Source organism: Sphaeramia orbicularis, unplaced genomic scaffold (assembly GCF_902148855.1).
Source record: "Sphaeramia orbicularis unplaced genomic scaffold, fSphaOr1.1, whole genome shotgun sequence".
Lineage (NCBI taxonomy): Eukaryota > Metazoa > Chordata > Actinopteri > Kurtiformes > Apogonidae > Sphaeramia > Sphaeramia orbicularis.
In genome coordinates, this window is record NW_021941538.1 from 282,513 (window position 1) to 300,012 (window position 17,500).

At 40.4% G+C, this 17,500-nt stretch overlaps 2 protein-coding genes across 4 annotated transcripts in view; one reads left to right on the forward strand and one right to left on the reverse strand.

Moving 5' to 3' along the window:
- Nucleotides 1-14,604, forward strand: part of LOC115416052 (basic proline-rich protein-like) — a 26,150-nt gene extending 11,546 nt beyond the window's left edge. For 2 of the 3 annotated variants that reach the window (XM_030129762.1, XM_030129761.1), the window contains 2 exons: nucleotides 1-68; nucleotides 12,908-14,218. The exon at nucleotides 1-68 is cut by the window's left edge and continues 106 nt beyond it. In XM_030129762.1, the coding sequence (XP_029985622.1) occupies nucleotides 1-68; nucleotides 12,908-14,087 (1,248 nt within the window). In that variant the 3' untranslated portion in view covers nucleotides 14,088-14,218. Of the gene's footprint in view, nucleotides 69-12,907 lie in introns of all 3 variants that reach the window. The other variant, XM_030129760.1, reaches the window with a different exon arrangement.
- LOC115416053 (mitogen-activated protein kinase kinase kinase 8-like) overlaps nucleotides 5,238-17,500 on the reverse strand; it is a 20,012-nt gene continuing 7,749 nt past the window's right edge. Inside the window, exons 4-8 of the mRNA XM_030129763.1 lie at nucleotides 16,860-17,121; nucleotides 15,688-15,794; nucleotides 12,138-12,290; nucleotides 9,575-9,824; nucleotides 5,238-5,721 (exon numbers count right to left, since the gene is read on the reverse strand). Coding sequence (XP_029985623.1) covers nucleotides 5,597-5,721; nucleotides 9,575-9,824; nucleotides 12,138-12,290; nucleotides 15,688-15,794; nucleotides 16,860-17,121 — 897 coding nt within the window. The 3' untranslated portion in view covers nucleotides 5,238-5,596. The remainder of the gene's footprint in view (nucleotides 5,722-9,574; nucleotides 9,825-12,137; nucleotides 12,291-15,687; nucleotides 15,795-16,859; nucleotides 17,122-17,500) is intronic.

Below are 17,500 nucleotides of genomic sequence, written 5' to 3' on the forward strand. Positions count from 1 at the left end.
GTGGAGGCGGAGCTTCAGCCTTCGGACGCTGTGGCCTTCATCCAGATGCTGCTGCTGCCATGGCAACGGTCAGTCTGACACACACCAGAACCGGGTCAGAACCAGATCAGAACCACACACACACACACACACACACACACACACCTGAACCGGATCAGAACCACACACACACACACACACACCTGAACCGGATCAGAACCACACACACACACACACACACACACACCTGAACCGGATCAGAACCACACACACACACACACACACCTGAACCGGATCAGAACCACACACACACACACACACACACACACACACCTGAACCGGATCAGAACCACACACACACACACACACACACACACACCTGAACCGGATCAGAACCACACACACACACACACACACACACACACCTGAACCGGATCAGAACCACACACACACACACACACACACCTGAACCGGATCAGAACCACACACACACACACACACACCTGAACCGGATCAGAACCACACACACACACACACACACACACACCTGAACCGGATCAGAACCACACACACACACACACACACACACACACCTGAACCGGATCAGAACCACACACACACACACACACACACACACACACACCTGAACCGGATCAGAACCACACACACACACACACACACACACACACACCTGAACCGGATCAGAACCACACACACACACACACACACCTGAACCGGATCAGAACCACACACACACACACACACACACACACACACACACCTGAACCGGATCAGAACCACACACACACACACACACACACACCTGAACCGGATCAGAACCACACACACACACACACACACACCTGAACCGGATCAGAACCACACACACACACACACACACACACACACCTGAACCGGATCAGAAACACACACACACACACACACACACCTGAACCGGATCAGAACCACACACACACACACACACACACACCTGAACCGGATCAGAACCACACACACACAGGTCACAGATCCGGTTCCGTCCTGCTCTGATCCTCCTTTAGTCACATGTGCTTGTGTGACTCCTTCCTGTTCAGTCACATGGATGTTTGAGGAAATCAAAGGTGTTAAACATGCGGCCCGGGGCCCAAATCTGGCCCACCAAAGGGTCCAGTCCGGCCCACTAAAGGGTCCAGTCCGGCCCACCAAAGGGTCCAGTCCGGCCCACCAAAGGGTCCAGTCCGGCCCACTAAAGGGTCCAGTCCGGCCCACCAAAGGGTCCAGTCCGGCCCACTAAAGGGTCCAGTCCGGCCCACCAAAGGGTCCAGTCCGGCCCTGGGGTGAACTTGTGAACTGCATAAATTCCACTCAGATGTGCCGATCCTTGTAGCTGTGGTTCCACATTCGGAGCAGTTCCGTGTGCAGTGGTCAGAACCGGTCCAACGCTGTCAGAAGAACAGAAGTAGTGACAGGTGCACACGTCTGTGTGTAAATGTCAATGTTTTCATGTGTTTATTCAGATCCATTAAAGTGTCTTTGTCTCATAGTCAGCTCATGTGCAGTTCACCGCAGACGTGGGCCTCGTCCACGGTGCGCTGGCACAAACAGATCCACCGGTGCACAAACACAGGACGACTGAAGCAACGACCAACAAATGCATTTAAATAATCAGCAAGAAATAATCAATACCAATGCAGAGTAAAAGACCCTGTTGGTTCAGCTAATATTAAAAAAACCCTATAAACTGACTCAAATGGCTTCTGTCAGAGTTTAAAAGTGTGAGAGCTGAAGGAAGAACAGATTCTGAAGATGAGTTGGTTCATCCTCTGAGGAGTGAGGGAACGCCTGAAGGCATTTACACTAAAACAAAGTATAATTTAGTAAAAAATAGGAACAACCTGAAATGTCTTAAGAGAAGTCAGTACAATTTAACAGTATTCTGTCTGTTATTAAACGTTTTGTGTGTTTGTAGATCCACTGTGATCTGTCAGTTCAGCTGTACATGTGGGAATGACCAACTGAGGCAGGACAGTGGTCATCAGCGCCCCCCAATGGTCAAACATAAGCTATAGTATGTGCTCCAAAAACTGACATTCTGGTTGTATTTTAAAATATATTTTAAAAAAGTTCTAAATTTTTCCAAAGGCATCAGTGCAGGATTTCTGAGGTATTTAAACCTGTTTCAACCCTTTTTTTTTTTTTTTTTGGGGGGGGGGGGGGGGGGGGGGAGTCATCAGCGGCCCCTGGTGGTCAAACATTCTGGTCATATTTTAAAGTATATTTAAAAACAGTTGTAAATGGTTCCAAAGACATCAATATCTGATTTCTGAGGTATTTAAGGGTTTGTTTCCTACGTTCATTCATTCATAGACATGAACAGCTCACTTTTCCTGCTGTAGAACTTAGAGCCATGACTTATTTTTATGTTTTAAAAAGAAAAAAAAATAGGTGGGGGGGGGTCACTTTTTTTATCTGACCCTGGAAAATCATGAGGAGAAAATGTCAATTCAAAGTTGAGCAGTGACATGGAAGTGGGCAGCAGTGGAACTTTCATCACAGACTTTAATTATTTAATTACAGACTGAATCCAACACATTTCAGCTTCATTTACATTTATATATAATCTAACGGGGGGGGGGGGGTCAAACATGAGGCCCCTGGACCTAAACTGGCCCCCCAAGGTTCCAGTCCAGACCACCACATGAATATGCAAAGTGCAAAAATGACTTTACAAGTGCAAAATACCCTACAAATACTGACAATTACACATTTTTCTGGTTTTTTCGGTGCAAAAAAATAAACTATGAAAATATTTACATTTACAAACTATCATTTCTAATAAAATGTGAATAAACTGAAATGTCCAAAGAAAATCAGGTGCAGTTTGAACAATATCCTACTGCTGTTACTGATGCTTATGTAAAACTGTGTGTAATGAACATGTACACATGATAAAATGAGGCAGAATATTGTTCAAATTACACAGATTTTTCAAAGAAATTCTTTTTTTTTTCAGATTATTCACCTTTTTGTGAAAGGACAGTTTATAAATGGAAATATTTTCATAGTTCAATGTTTTTTGTGACATTAAAACACAGACTAAAACCTGGTGTTGACATTATTAACAGGTGGGTATGTGGTTATTTTCCTGGTCCTGGTCCTGGTCCTGGTCCACACAGTCCTGGTCTAATGCATTATTAATATTCCACAGGAATAAACATGAGGAAGTCCATAAAGAACTAAAATCACTAAAGCTGTTTGTATGGGACACACAAACCTGTAGAGATGGACGCTTCTGTGAAACTGGGTTCATGACCTCTGACAGGAAGGACTGGGACCACTGGGACCACTGGGACCTGACTGTGTGTGTGTGTGTGTGTGTTTGTGTGTGTGTGTGTTTATGTGTTTGTTTGTTTGTTTGTTTGTTTGTTTGTTTTCATCTTCAGTGTAAAACTCTTCCCCCCATCTTTCCCAGATCTTCCCCACAGATAGGCCTAGGCCCTGGGACCAGCCCAGTCCATTTTGGTCCCAGTAGGACAAAGTTCAAGGTCACAGCAAGGTCACAACATCTACAGTTTTCCATCTGTCATCACTGAGACATTTTCCAAAATTCATCCAAAATTCCAAACGACTCTGATTCTCCTCCAGTTGGATCCACCTGTAGCTTAGAACAGTCTCTTGTATGTGGAACTAAATTGTCCACATCCACTGTGGAATGTGGACTCTGTGGACATTTACACTGAACACTGAAAATCCCATTTCCCACACATTTAAAATTAGAACTCAACTAATATTGATGTGAATTGAATCTAACTGGACAGACACATGACTGGGACCAGATTCAACTGTGGACCAAATATGGTTCCGCTCCATTTCTCTTCTGTTACGCTCTGTTGACCTTTGGGTTTTTTATGCACCATTTTCAAAACAAACATGGTTTCTTCCAACATGTAAAGAAACCAACAGCTGATGATGGCTCAGTTCTACAGTTCTACTCTATCTACAGAACAGTCTACATGTTGGCAGTTTCAACAGAACTAGTCGATCCACACATGCTCATGTTCAGGGTGTTCGGAGGTTCAGGTTCCATCTGTTTAGACCCAATGATCAAAGGTAAGTGTAGACAGACTTAACCCAGGATGGACCTAATGAGGACCTCAGAGAAATGAAAAACAAGTTATACTCCTGCTCTGATCCATCCCATAATTAATGAATTTATAATCAAATACTAGGTCCAAAAATAGGACCCAAATATGGACATTAAATCTCCCTAGGTGTAAATGCTCTTCTATAGACTCTAAATAAAGACAGTGTGTTCAGTGTGTCAGTCCTAGTGGTTTTTCTAATCCACATGTGGGTTTTTCTCATCCCAGGTTTTGTATGTAACCCATCGTGTCCACCGAGGTTATTATCGTTAATGAAAACGAACCAAATGACCAAAACTAGAATTGTAAAAACATTTTCATTAACTGAAATAAATAAAAACTATAATTAAAAGAAAAAAAACCCTAACTAACTGAAACTGTATTGTGTGTTTACTAAACTAACTAAAACAGATCAAAATTCTGGATCAAATTCCCTTGGTTTTGGTCTTTGTCAATGTCAGATTGATGTTCAATGGATTTCTTTGTCTCTCTCAGTTTTCTGTGCTGTCTCCATACGACACTTTTTGCTCCGTCACTTGTGTTCACTTGTGGTTTCCAGTCGTCTTCTGGTCCCCACTCTACCTGGAAACATGGAGACTAAAGCAGCAGAGTCCTGTCTGGGATTGATTTGAATAGGAGCACAGAGAAGAAGAGAAAAGAGACCACTGAACTACAACTAAACTGAACTAAAAGTAAACTACAACGAAACTACAACTAAAACTAAACTGAAACTAAACTACAACTAAGCATTTTGAAAAAAAAATGAAAACTAATAAAAACTATCAAACCTGCTCTAAAAACGAATTAAAATGAACTGAATTAGAAAAAAAAAAGTCCAAACTAAATAAAACTAAACTAGAATGAAAAATCCAGAACTATTAGAACATTGGTGTCCACTGGTGTTACATGCGGAACCTGAATGTTTAAACGCTGACAAATCACAAATGATTTTACAATAGTGGCCATTTTTGTCAAACACTCTGCCTTGAATATTTACTACGATTCCCAAAATGCACCTGTGAGAGAATAAAGAGGTATTCAATAAAATAATAGTGTGTAATTTTTGTGTCCTTTTGACCATGTTACATGCGGATTTATGTATAAAAATAATATTAAAAAATATATAAATGTGTTTTATGTGAAAAATAGTTTGTCTTTTATCTCAGTGAGTATTTGTTTTTCAAATAAACCCAAAGTGTTTCCAAACCTGCTTCAGAACATTCAGCACCAGTTTCACAGAAGCGCCCTGATAGTTTCCACGTGACCCTTTGACCTTTGTAAACGCTTGATGTCGTCCATCCACTGTCCTGCAGCGTGGTCCACCTGGTCCACCTGGTCCCCCTCAGTCCCCTGTGGATCTGCTGGTCCTCATTAGGAGTCCAGCCTCAGTCCTCCACCAGTCTGGAGGGAGCTGAAGGTCATCATATCGAATGCACCTGTTGGCTCCTCCTCTTTGGTGGGTGGTGGGTGTGGTTTCAGGCGTATTCGGAGGTGGGGGGTCCGCTCACCAGCTTACAGTACCCAGATAAAGCCCCCAGGTCGATGTACAAGGAGCCTTTTCTACGGCCGTGTGCAGAGTCTTCAGAGTAAAGAGACGATTCTGCAGAAAAAACAAAAACAAACGTGGAGGTGAACGAGGGCGACCGCTGATGACATCACACATTCAGCGCCCTTACAGTCAGGGATGGAGGTGAACGAGGGCGACCGCTGATGACATCACACATTCAGCGCCCTTACAGTCAGGGAACGACAGGCGGTAATGACATATTTTGAACGTGACATTCGTAACTAAGAATTTGTTGTAAATTTGATCATTTTATTTGGTAAATTTCATATTCACAAAAATAAATATACGAATAAAAACACACAAATTTTAAAATCTTCCTGATGGAATTTGAAAAATATGTTAAATCTTTAGAATTTATCTGTAACAAAAACAACACCCTGACAATTTATAAAGAATTCTGTAAAATACACTGAACTCTGATGCATTTATCTATTTATTTATTTATTTATTTTTTGTTAGATATATGGTTTGGGTTTTTTTTATACTATTATTTGTCTATTCTGCTTTGTGTCTTTAAATCTCTGTCTTTTTTCTTAAACATATTTGCTCAAATGCTTTTTCTTTTGGACATCTTGATGTTTGTTCAAAATTTACATGTTTTGTATACCTGAATATTTTCAATAAAGTTGACGGGAAAAACATGGGGACTGGTATACGGGGCTACGAACCAAGGTTCTAATAGTTCTGGATTTTTCATTACAGTTTAGTTTTATTTAGTCTGGACTTTTTTTTCTCTAATTCAGTTCATTGTCATTTGTTTTTAGAGCAGATTTGATAGTTTTTATTAGTTTTCATTTTTTTCTAAATGCTTAAGTTTTAGTTTAGTTTAGTTTTACTTTAGTTTTAATTTAGTTTTAGTTTAGTTTTAGTTTAGTTGTAGTTTAATTGTAGTTTAGTTTTATTTTAGTTTAGTTGTAGTTTAATTGTAGTTTAGTTTTAGTTTAGTTGTAGTTTAGTTTTAGTTTAGTTGTAGTTTAATTGTAGTTTAGTTTAGTTTAGTTTTAGTTTAGTTTAGTTTAGTTGTAGTTTAATTGTAGTTTAGTTTAGTTTTAGTTTAGTTGTAGTTTAATTGTAGTTTAGTTTTAGTTTAGCTGTAGTTTAGTTTTAGTTTAGTTTAGTTGTAGTTTAATTGTAGTTTAGTTTTAATTTAGTTGTAGTTTAGTTTTACTTTAGTTGTAGTTTAGTTGTAGTTCAGTTGTAGTTAGGTTTTAGTTTAGTTGTAGTTTAGTTTTAGTTCAGTTGTAGTTTAGTTATAGTTCAATTGTAGTTCAGTTGTAGTTTAGTTTTAGTTTAGTTGTAGTTTAGTTTTAGTTCAGTTGTAGTTTAGTTTTAGTTGTAGTTTAGTTGTAGTTGTAGTTCAGTTGTAGTTCAGTTTTAGTTTTAGTTTAGTTTTAGTTCAGTTGTACTTTAGTTGTAGTTTAATTTTAGTTCAGTTGTAGTTTAGTTGTAGTTTAGTTTAGTTGTAGTTCAGTTTTAGTTTAGTTGTAGTTTTAGTTTAGTTGTAGTTCAGTTTTAGTTTAGTTGTAGTTCAGTTGTAGTTTAGTTTTAGTTTAGTTGTAGTTTAGTTTTAGTTCAGTTGTAGTTCAGTTGTAGTTTAGTTGTAGTTTAGTTTTAGTTCAGTTGTAGTTAATTTTAGTTCAGTTGTAGTTTTAGTTTAGTTGTAGTTTAGTTGTAGTTCAGTTTTAGTTTAGTTGCAGTTCAGTTTTAGTTTAGTTGTAGTTTTAGTTTAGTTGTAGTTTAGTTGTAGTTCAGTTGTACTTTAGTTGTAGTTTAATTTTAGTTCAGTTGTAGTTTTAGTTTAGTTGTAGTTTCAGTTTTAGTTTAGTTGTAGTTTTAGTTTAGTTGTAGTTCAGTTTTAGTTTAGTTGTAGTTTAGTTTTAGTTTAGTTGTAGTTTAGTTTTAGTTCAGTTGTAGTTCAGTTGTAGTTTAGTTTAGTTGTAGTTCAGTTGTAGTTCAGTTGTAGTTCAGTTGTAGTTTAGTTGTAGTTCAGTTGTAGTTTAGTTGTAGTTCAGTTGTAGTTCAGTTGTAGTTCAGTTGTAGTTTAGTTGTAGTTCAGTTGTAGTTCAGTTGTAGTTTAGTTGTAGTTCAGTTGTAGTTCAGTTGTAGTTCAGTTGTAGTTCAGTGTAGTTTAGTTGTAGTTCAGTTGTAGTTTAGTTGTAGTTCAGTTGTAGTTCAGTTGTAGTTCAGTTGTAGTTCAGTTGTAGTTCAGTTTTAGTTCAGTTGTAGTTCAGTTGTAGTTCAGTTGTAGTTTAGTTGTAGTTCAGTTGTAGTTTAGTTGTAGTTCAGTTGTAGTTCAGTTGTAGTTCAGTTGTAGTTCAGTTGTAGTTCAGTTGTAGTTCAGTTGTAGTTCAGTGGTCTCTTTTCTCTTCTTCTCTGTGCTCCTATTCAAATCAATCCCAGACAGGACTCTGCTGCTTTAGTCTCCATGTTTCCAGGTAGAGTGGGGACCAGAAGACGACTGGAAACCACAAGTGAACACAAGTGACGGAGCAAAAAGTGTCGGATGGAGACAGCACAGAAAACTGAGAGAGACAAAGAAATCCATTGAACATCAATCTGACATTGACAAAGACCAAAACCAAGGGAATTTGATCCAGAATTTTGATCTGTTTTAGTTAGTTTAGTAAACACACAATACAGTTTCAGTTAGTTAGGGTTTTTTTTCTTTTAATTATAGTTTTTATTTATTTCAGTTAATGAAAATGTTTTTACAATTCTAGTTTTGGTCATTTTGTTAGTTTTCATTAACGATAATAAAGTTTTTTTAAATAAGTTTTACTTTTTAATTAATTCAAGATTTTTTTTGCTTAATTCAGGTTTTGTTTTTTTTGGGGGGGGGGGTTTGCTTATTTTAAGAGTTGTTTTTTTTTTTTTTTTAATTAATTCAAGATTTTTTTTTGATTACTTCAAGAGGGGTTTTTTTTGGTTGTTTTTTACTTGATTCAAGAATTTTTTTGCTTAATTCATGAATTCTTTCTTTTACTTAATTCATGATTTTTTTAAAAAAATTTTTTGCGTAATTCAAGTTTTGTTGTTTTTGGGGGGTTTTTTGCTTATTTTAGGAGTTCGTTTTTTTTTTCAATTCAAGATTTTTTTTTTTTTGCTTAAATCAAGATTTTTTTTTTTGCTTAATTCAATGTTTTTTTTTTGTTTTTTTTTTTACTTTTTTCAAGATTTTTTTTTTTTGCTTAATTCAAGAGTTTTTTTTTTTGTTTTTTTTTAACTTAATTAAAGATTTGTTTTTACCTAACTGAAGAGTTTTGGTTTTTTTTTTTTACTTCATTCACAATTTTTTTTGCTTAATTCAAGATTTTTTTTTCTTGTTTTTATCTTTCAATTATAGTTTTAATTTATTTCAGGAAACGAAAATGTTTTTTTCAATTGTAGTTTTGGTCATTTCGTTAGTGTTGGAAACCCAGTGATGGCTTGTGAAGTGTCATATGGTGACAGCAGAGAAAACTGATAGAGCGAAATAAATCGATTTCATATCAATCCGACATTGACAAAAGCTGAAAACGAAGGGAATTTTGTCCATAATTTTTATCCGTTTTAGTTAGTTTTGTAAACACACAATACAGTTGCAGTTAGTTCTGTTTTTTTTTCTTTGTTTTCTGTATTTGTAGATCCACTGGATCTGTACGATAGAACGAACATGAATAAATGACAAACTGAAGCTGAACACTGGTCCAGTTACACTTAGTTTTCTTAATAAATGCCAGTTTGTTCATGTTTGTCACATTTTTAAGGAAACTTTTGTAAACCTTTTCGTTTTTCTCCCTGTTGTTCTTGTACTGGTTTGACCCAGTTGACCCCCCCCCTTCTGTCAGATGGACTCTAATGGGGTCTGGGTCCCTTTGGGTCCTGTGGTACTGGTCCTGGTCCTTACCCTGTGTGGTGTCCTGGTGCTGGCTGTGCTGGCGTAGGGGGGGGTGTGTGGCGTCCCCCCCCAGGGCTGAGTCCAGGCTCCAGCAGCGGGGCTGTTCTTCCCTGGGGGGGTTGACGGCCTCGTCCTTCAGCAGCTCTGAGGCTGAACTCCGCAGGACCGGGTTCCTCTCCAGGGCCCGACCCAGGAAGGAGCGCATGGCCGGGCTGCAGTCGTCCGCAATGTCCTCCAGGGGCGGAGCCTGTTTATGGATCTGGGGGGGGGGGGGGGGGGGACAAATAGGTTTGTCATAAAATGCAGTTAAATAAGTATATATCTATAGATATTTTTATATATACTTTTAAAATATTTAACTTGAAATGTACTAGAACTATGCAGGAATACACTATAATACACAAGAAAAACACTAAAATATACAAGACTGCATATACATATGTGTTCATATATGTGTTGTCATTGTTTTTATTTGTATATACATATTTTCATATATACATGATGTCATATTTATAGATGCCATTGGACTGTGGTTGTTTATGCCTATAGATATTTGTATATATCCTTTTATTTTTATACTTTTTGTGGTTGTAGTTTGTTGTTTTCACACGTGTCTGTTTCAGTTTCACTCTTTTTTTTCACTCATTCAAATAATCATCTGATCGAATCAAAAAAAACGAATCAATAGATTCATCAATTATAAAACTAAGCAGCAGAATAAACGGACAGTCACAGAGAACAGCTCCTCCAGTGGTGACCCAGTTTTTCATATTTAAAAAAACCCCCTATAACAGCAGTGGCAGTTTCAGGAGGAAGTGAGTGAGTCCGAATAAAAACAGCTGCTGATGGTTTCTAAAACGAACGCAGTGGGTTTGAAAGCAGGAAGCACGTGTGAAGAAGAAGAAGAAGTAAAAATGTGAACAAACTGAAGGTTATTAAGAAAAACAAGTGCAGTTTGAACAGGATTCTGCCTCAGTTTATCATCGACAAATGTTCAGTATAACCTACAGATGACAGGAAATACACTAAACAGTTAACAGGCAGAATAGTGTTGAAATTGAATGAAATTTTCTTTAGGAATTTTAGGTTTTTAGCATTTTTCCTTTCAATCATGTGGGCCAGTAAAATAATAACATAACCTATAAATGATGTCAAAAATGGGCCAAAATCTGATAAATATGAACAGAAACATAAATACAAAGAAGAACGAAACATTCCCAAAAAGTAAGAAAAATTAGAGAAAAAATAAAACACGATTAAATGTGCCTATGTGAATGTATATGTGTATGTATGTAACAGTGTATATATGAATTTGTATATGTAAGTGTATGTGCATGGGTATGTATATGTGTGTATATGTAAGTGTATGTGCATGGGTATGTATATGTGTGTATATGTAAGTGTATGTGCATGGGTATGTATATGTGTGTATATGTAAGTGTATGTGCATGGGTATGTATATATGCGTATATGTAAGTGTATGTGCATGGGTATGTATATGTGCGTATATGTAAGTGTATGTGCATGGGTATGTATATGTGCGTATATGTAAGTGTATGTGCATGGGTATGTATATGTGCGTATATGTAAGTGTATGTGCATGGGTATGTATATGTGCGTATATGTAAGTGTATGTGCATGGGTATGTATATGTGCGTATATGCATATATGTGTATGTATGTGTACGTGTATGTGTGTGTGTATGTATATATGTGTGTGTGTATATGTATGTATGTATGTGTGTGTATGTGTGTGTGTATATGATTGTGTGTGTGTGTATATGTGTGTATATAAATGTATGTGTGTGTATATATATGTATGTATGTGTGTGTATATGTATGTATGTGTGTGTATATATGTGTGTGTATATGTGTGTGTGTGTATATATGTGTGTGTGTGTGTGTATATGTATTGATAGATAGATGTGTATGTATGTGGGTGTATATATGTATGTATGTGTATGTCTGTATATATGTACATATTGTTGGTGTAGACCCAGGGGTCAGAGTTAATATAAGCTCTGCTTCTTCTCACTCCTTTTTGAATATGACTTTTTTTTCTTTTTGTTTGTGTGTGTATCATTATTTTATGCTTCCTTGAACTTTCATTTCTTTATTATGTTGTGCAAAGAAGTCAAATAGTAGTAATCAGGAAGCTTGTATCATATCCATATTCGAAATAAATCAATAAAAAAATAAATGTCCTTTTTTTTGACATGTCAGTTTGTTCATATTTGTTCAGATTATACATATTTTACTGTTAAAGGATATTTTGTAAATGTAAATATTTTCATGTAATTGGACTTTTTTACACTAAAACACAGAATCATTGCATGTTTGGATTATTTCTGTGTTCCTATGACGGTGTTTTCCTGGTTCTGATCTGTTTCAGATCTGTTTGGTGTGAATGTGGAACCTGAACTAAACTAATATTAACATCATTTATTGTTCATATTTTCAGTTCTTCATCCCAGGGGCCTGATTGGACCCTTTGGTGGGCTGCTTTTGGTTTGACCCCCATGTCCTAGGGGGCGGGGCACTCTGTGACTGTAACCCTGGGGGGCGGTACTTACGATGTACAGGTATGATGGGTAGGCGGTGCGGGGGTAGCGCGTCACCCAGGGGGGGTTTCCGGTCTGCATGTGGATGATGCTGGTGCCCAGGCTGTAGATGTCAGCTTTGGTGTCATGACCTCGACACAGAACCACCTCTGGACTCATGTACATCTGCAGGAACACACACAGAACGAACCAAATAAAAAAGACTGGAACAGAACACAGGTTGAATTCAAGCTTTCATCATCACTGGTTCTGACCCTTTCTTTAATCCTGACTCCATTTTAACATCACACAGTCCAGTCAACCCCAGACATTCAAAACACAGACTTTTTTTTTTTGCTCAAATTAATTAGTTTTTGCTCCTGTAATAGTTTTCTCTCCTCCGGTTAATTTCAGAGGACATTCAGTCTGTATAATATATATTATTATGGACGGAGGCAGAAAAGCCAGGTGGAGAGTACTGCACAAAGGGAGAACTGGATTATTATTTTAAAATAATAATAATAAAATAAAATAGAATAAAAATAAATAAGATTTTTTTTAAAAATAAATAAATAAAATAAAATAAATAGAATTACTACATAAATAAAATTAAATAACATAATTAAAATAATAAATAAATCAAATCAAATAAAAAATAAACAAATAAACTTAAAAATAAATAAATAAAATAAAAAATAAACTTAAATAATAAACTTTTGGATCTCCTGCTCCTGCTCTTGAACAGCAAATATGGAACTGATCAACTGGTCACTCAGTGCAATTGACATGATTTTTTCACCCAGGAAGAACGGCCCTGGGGAGCCCACCTGCCCTGGGGAGCCCACCTGCCCTGGGGAGCCCACCTGCCCTGGGAGTCCACCTGCCCTGGGAGTCCACCTGCCCTGGGGAGCCCACCTGCCCTGGGAGTCCACCTGCCCTGGGGAGTCCACCTGCCCTGGGAGTCCACCTGCCCTGGGAGTCCACCTGCCCTGGGGAGCCCACCTGCCCTGGGAGTCCACCTGCCCTGGGAGTCCACCTGCCCTGGGGAGCCCACCTGCCCTGGGAGTCCACCTGCCCCGGGGAGTCCACCTGCCCCGGGGAGCCCACCTGCCCCGGGGAGTCCACCTGCCCCGGGGAGCCCACCTGCCCTGGGAGTCCACCTGCCCTGGGAGCCCACCTGCCCTGGGGAGCCCACCTGCCCTGGGGAGCCCACCTGCCCTGGGAGCCCACCTGCCCTGGGAGTCCACCTGCCCTGGGAGGCCCCCCGCCCTGGGGAGCCCACCTGCCCTGGGAGTCCACCTGCCCTGGGGAGTCCACCTGCCCCGGGGAGCCCACCTGCCCCGGGGAGTCCACCTGCCCTGGGGAGCCCACCTGCCCCGGGGAGTCCACCTGCCCCGGGGAGCCCACCTGCCCTGGGAGTCCACCTGCCCTGGGAGTCCACCTGCCCTGGGGAGCCCACCTGCCCTGGGGAGCCCACCTGCCCTGGGAGCCCACCTGCCCTGGGAGTCCACCTGCCCTGGGAGTCCACCTGCCCTGGGGAGCCCACCTGCCCTGGGAGTCCCCCTGCCCTGGGGAGTCCACCTGCCCCGGGGAGCCCACCTGCCCCGGGGAGTCCACCTGCCCCGGGGAGCCCACCTGCCCCGGGGAGTCCACCTGCCCTGGGAGTCCACCTGCCCTGGGAGTCCACCTGCCCTGGGGAGCCCACCTGCCCCGGGGAGTCCACCTGCCCCGGGGAGCCCACCTGCCCTGGGGAGCCCACCTGCCCTGGGAGTCCACCTGCCCTGGGGAGTCCACCTGCCCCGGGGAGCCCACCTGCCCCGGGGAGTCCACCTGCCCTGGGAGTCCACCTGCCCTGGGAGTCCACCTGCCCTGACAGAACTTCAGCTGGATCCACCTGGGACGCTTGGGACAAGTGGAGGGTGGTGTGTCTGTGTGCTCTGTCGGTGGAGGACACCGAAGACATCTACCTATTTGGATTTATGACAGAGGGACACCTTCTGATTGGTCTGGGGATGGCCCAGATCTGTGGCAAAATCAGCGAGACAGCAGCACGCAAAGACACCCCGCTGCTGTCGATGGAAATGAAGAAGCACTTTAGAGCGGTGAGTGACAATGTGAAGGAATTCCAACGGGTGGTGACGCAGTCGGAGGACAGTGTGGCAGACCAGATAGCTAATATTTCTGTAGTATTATGGCGTACATTTGGCATTTTTGTCATTCTGAAAACCTTTAGTCTGAACTGTGGTCTGACTAAGGTTATCTATAATAGATGTGGAGGCACCAGCAGTATCTGTCTGAGTTCTGGCATATGTGTGCTGAACTGGGCACAGAGCAGATCCAGTACAGGGATGGTATGGCATGTTTATGGCAAGAAAGAAGACTGACTAAAGAGCACCAACATCTGACTCCATATATGGATGTGTTTTGGTTGTGTTTGGCATATTTCTGTAAAGCCAAAACACTGCACAAAGAGCGGGAATTTCTACCCAGAAGAAAACCCACTTCATGTTAAAAACATGATCAACACAAATTTGGGTGAATTTTGTCCTCCTTTAGGCCTCTCTTTGGGTCAGTTTTGGCTACTTTTTGGCTGGATTATGGGGATTTGGGGCTTTTCTGGGACAGTTATGGCTATGTTTTGGAAGTCCACAGTTAGTTTTGGGTGAATTTTGGCTTCCTTCTGGTTTGGTTTTGGCTTGACTATTTTGGGCTATTTAGGGGCTTACACATTCACCCAGAACTTTGCCAAAATGGCATGCCAGTTTTGGGCCAGATTTAAGCCATAATGATTTTGCTATCTGGGAGACCTGGTCGGACGGGCTGCGGACTCACATAAGAAGTCGGATTACATCGCGGGTCAGTCCGTAGAGGGGCTGAGAGGCAACGCAGAGGGGCTCCGTAAAACTGCAGAACTGAAAGAGAAGGTGGACGAACCGTGTAGAGGCCTGACTGCTCTGAAGTGAGGAGTAAACGCTGAGGCCAGGTAGGACAAAATGTAAGTTATACTCAGTTAAAGCAGAAGTTTCCCTCATGGTCAAATTGTTTTCCCCTGAGAGCTGAGGAAGCAGCTGGATTCTTCTCTAATCAACTCTCCCTGCAGTCAGAACATCTTCCACGGTCAGGACACAGTGGGAGTGGACTGATAAAGACTGGTACCAGCTGAAGGACAGATGGACCCACTGTGTCTCTTATTTTGCACACATTCTTACAAGGACAAAGACACAACACACACACTCACCTGCCCCACTCCAAAGCTTGTCTGCTCTCAAACTCTGTTTTTTTACCCTATCCCATGAATCCTGTCAAATCCATGAAAAAATTCCAGCATGTGTCCACGTGTACTGTGTGAAAACTGTAGGATGTCTTATATTTGTGCTTTGCATTTTCCTGTTTTTCACAGCAAATTTGGAAGGAAAGGGTTCAGTGGTTCAGCGGTTCAGAGCAGCGGCCCATGTCCCTGATCAGCCAACGCAGTCTGCGCTGATGTACTCTGTACTGGCAAATGACAATACACTGCAAGTCATTCTTTCCTTCATTCATTCCTTCATTCATTCATTCCTTCATAAACAGCAGATGTTCTGACCTCAGTTCCTCTCAGGTCTCTTGGATGGTAGACGTCATCTGTCATCTGCACCGTCAAACCAAAGTCCACCAGCACCGCTTTGTCTGACATCAGGACCATGTTACTGGCTGAAAACAAACAGAGAAATTAATTTGGATTTTTTGTTCTTTTTTTCTTCTTTAAAGAATAAAGAAATCAAGAAAAAAAGGAAAAAATGTTCATTTTGTTTATTATTTTTGGGCATTTTGTTTATTTTGTTCATTTTCTTGAATATTTTGTTAATTTTATTGATGATTTTGGGCATTTTGTTGTTTTTTTGTTTGTTAATTTTTTGATTATTTTGTTCATTTTGTTGCTTATTTTGATCATTATTTGGGGCATTTTGTTTATTTTGTTCATTTTCTTAAATAAGTTCTTAATTTTATTGATGATTTTGGGCATTATGTAATTACTTTGTTTATTTTTCTTCATTTTGTTGATTATTTTGTTCATTTCTTTATTATTTTGTTTATTTGTGGCTTATTTTTATCATTATTTAGACATTTATTTATTATTTTTCATTTTGTGGATTATTTTGTTCATTTTTTCATTCATTCATTTTCTGAACCCGCTTTATCCTCACTAGGGTCACGGGGGCGGAGCCTATCCCAGCTACTTACGGGCAAAGGCGGGGTTCACCCTGGACATGTGACCAGTTCATCGCAGACTGAACATATAGAGACAAACACACTGTCGCACTCACACCTATGGGGGATTTAGATTAACCAATTAACCTATCAGAGCATGTCTTTGGATTGTGGGAGGAGCCAGAGAACCAGAGAGAACCCACGCAGACACGGGGAGAACATGTAAACTCCACACAGAAAGGTCCCACCCCCATGGACTAAAGGTCCCACCCCCTGTCGACTGGTGTTGGAATTGAACCCAGGACCTTCTGTCTGTGAGGCACGAGTGCTAACCACTGCACCACTGTGTCGCCCTATTTTTTTCATTTGTGGCTTATTTTTATCATTATTTTGGGCATTTTGTTTATTTTGATCATTTTCGTGAATATGTTGTTAATTTCATTGATGATTTTGGGCATTATGTAATTACTTTGTTATTTTTGTTCATTTTATCGATTATTTTGTTCATTTTTTTAATATTATTTATTATTGATCCTGTCTAACAGCTGTAAAAGGATGTGAACGTACGTTTGACGTCGTGGTGGATGACGTTGTGTGAGTGCAGGTACTCCAGACCCCTCAGGACCTGCTTGGTGACCCAGATGATCTCGAACTCCCTCATGGGTCCACAGCTGTCCAGTTTCTCCAGAACCGAACCGCCCTCCCCCGCCTCCATGAACAGGTGGACCTTCTGATCCCACAGCACGACGCCGTACAGCTCCGCGATGTTCTCGTGACGGAAACGCGCCTGGAACTCCACGTCGGCCGCTTTGAAGTTCTCGACAGGGATCTGCAGGAGAGCCCACAAGAGATTGAAAGCATCGCACCTGAACTGGACCCAGAGTCACATGGGAGTTAGTGGAGTTGTATTTGGAGGACACAGAACCATCAGAGAACACAGAACCATACAACAGGGTCAAACTACATTTTTCTGCACCCAAAAAGGAGTGGGAAGAAGTTGATCCTCCTCAGACCCAGCTCTGGGTTTTCTGTCCACATTTGTGGACAAGAGTTTCACAACTATATACAAAAAAAAAAAAAAAAAAAGAAAACTGTCCACCACAAAGGACATTCCATAAAAAATTTTAAAAACTGCATCTGAAAAAACTGTTGCATTATGATGTTATTAATATAGACACTTATTTGATAAAAACAAAAAAAGCTGGTAC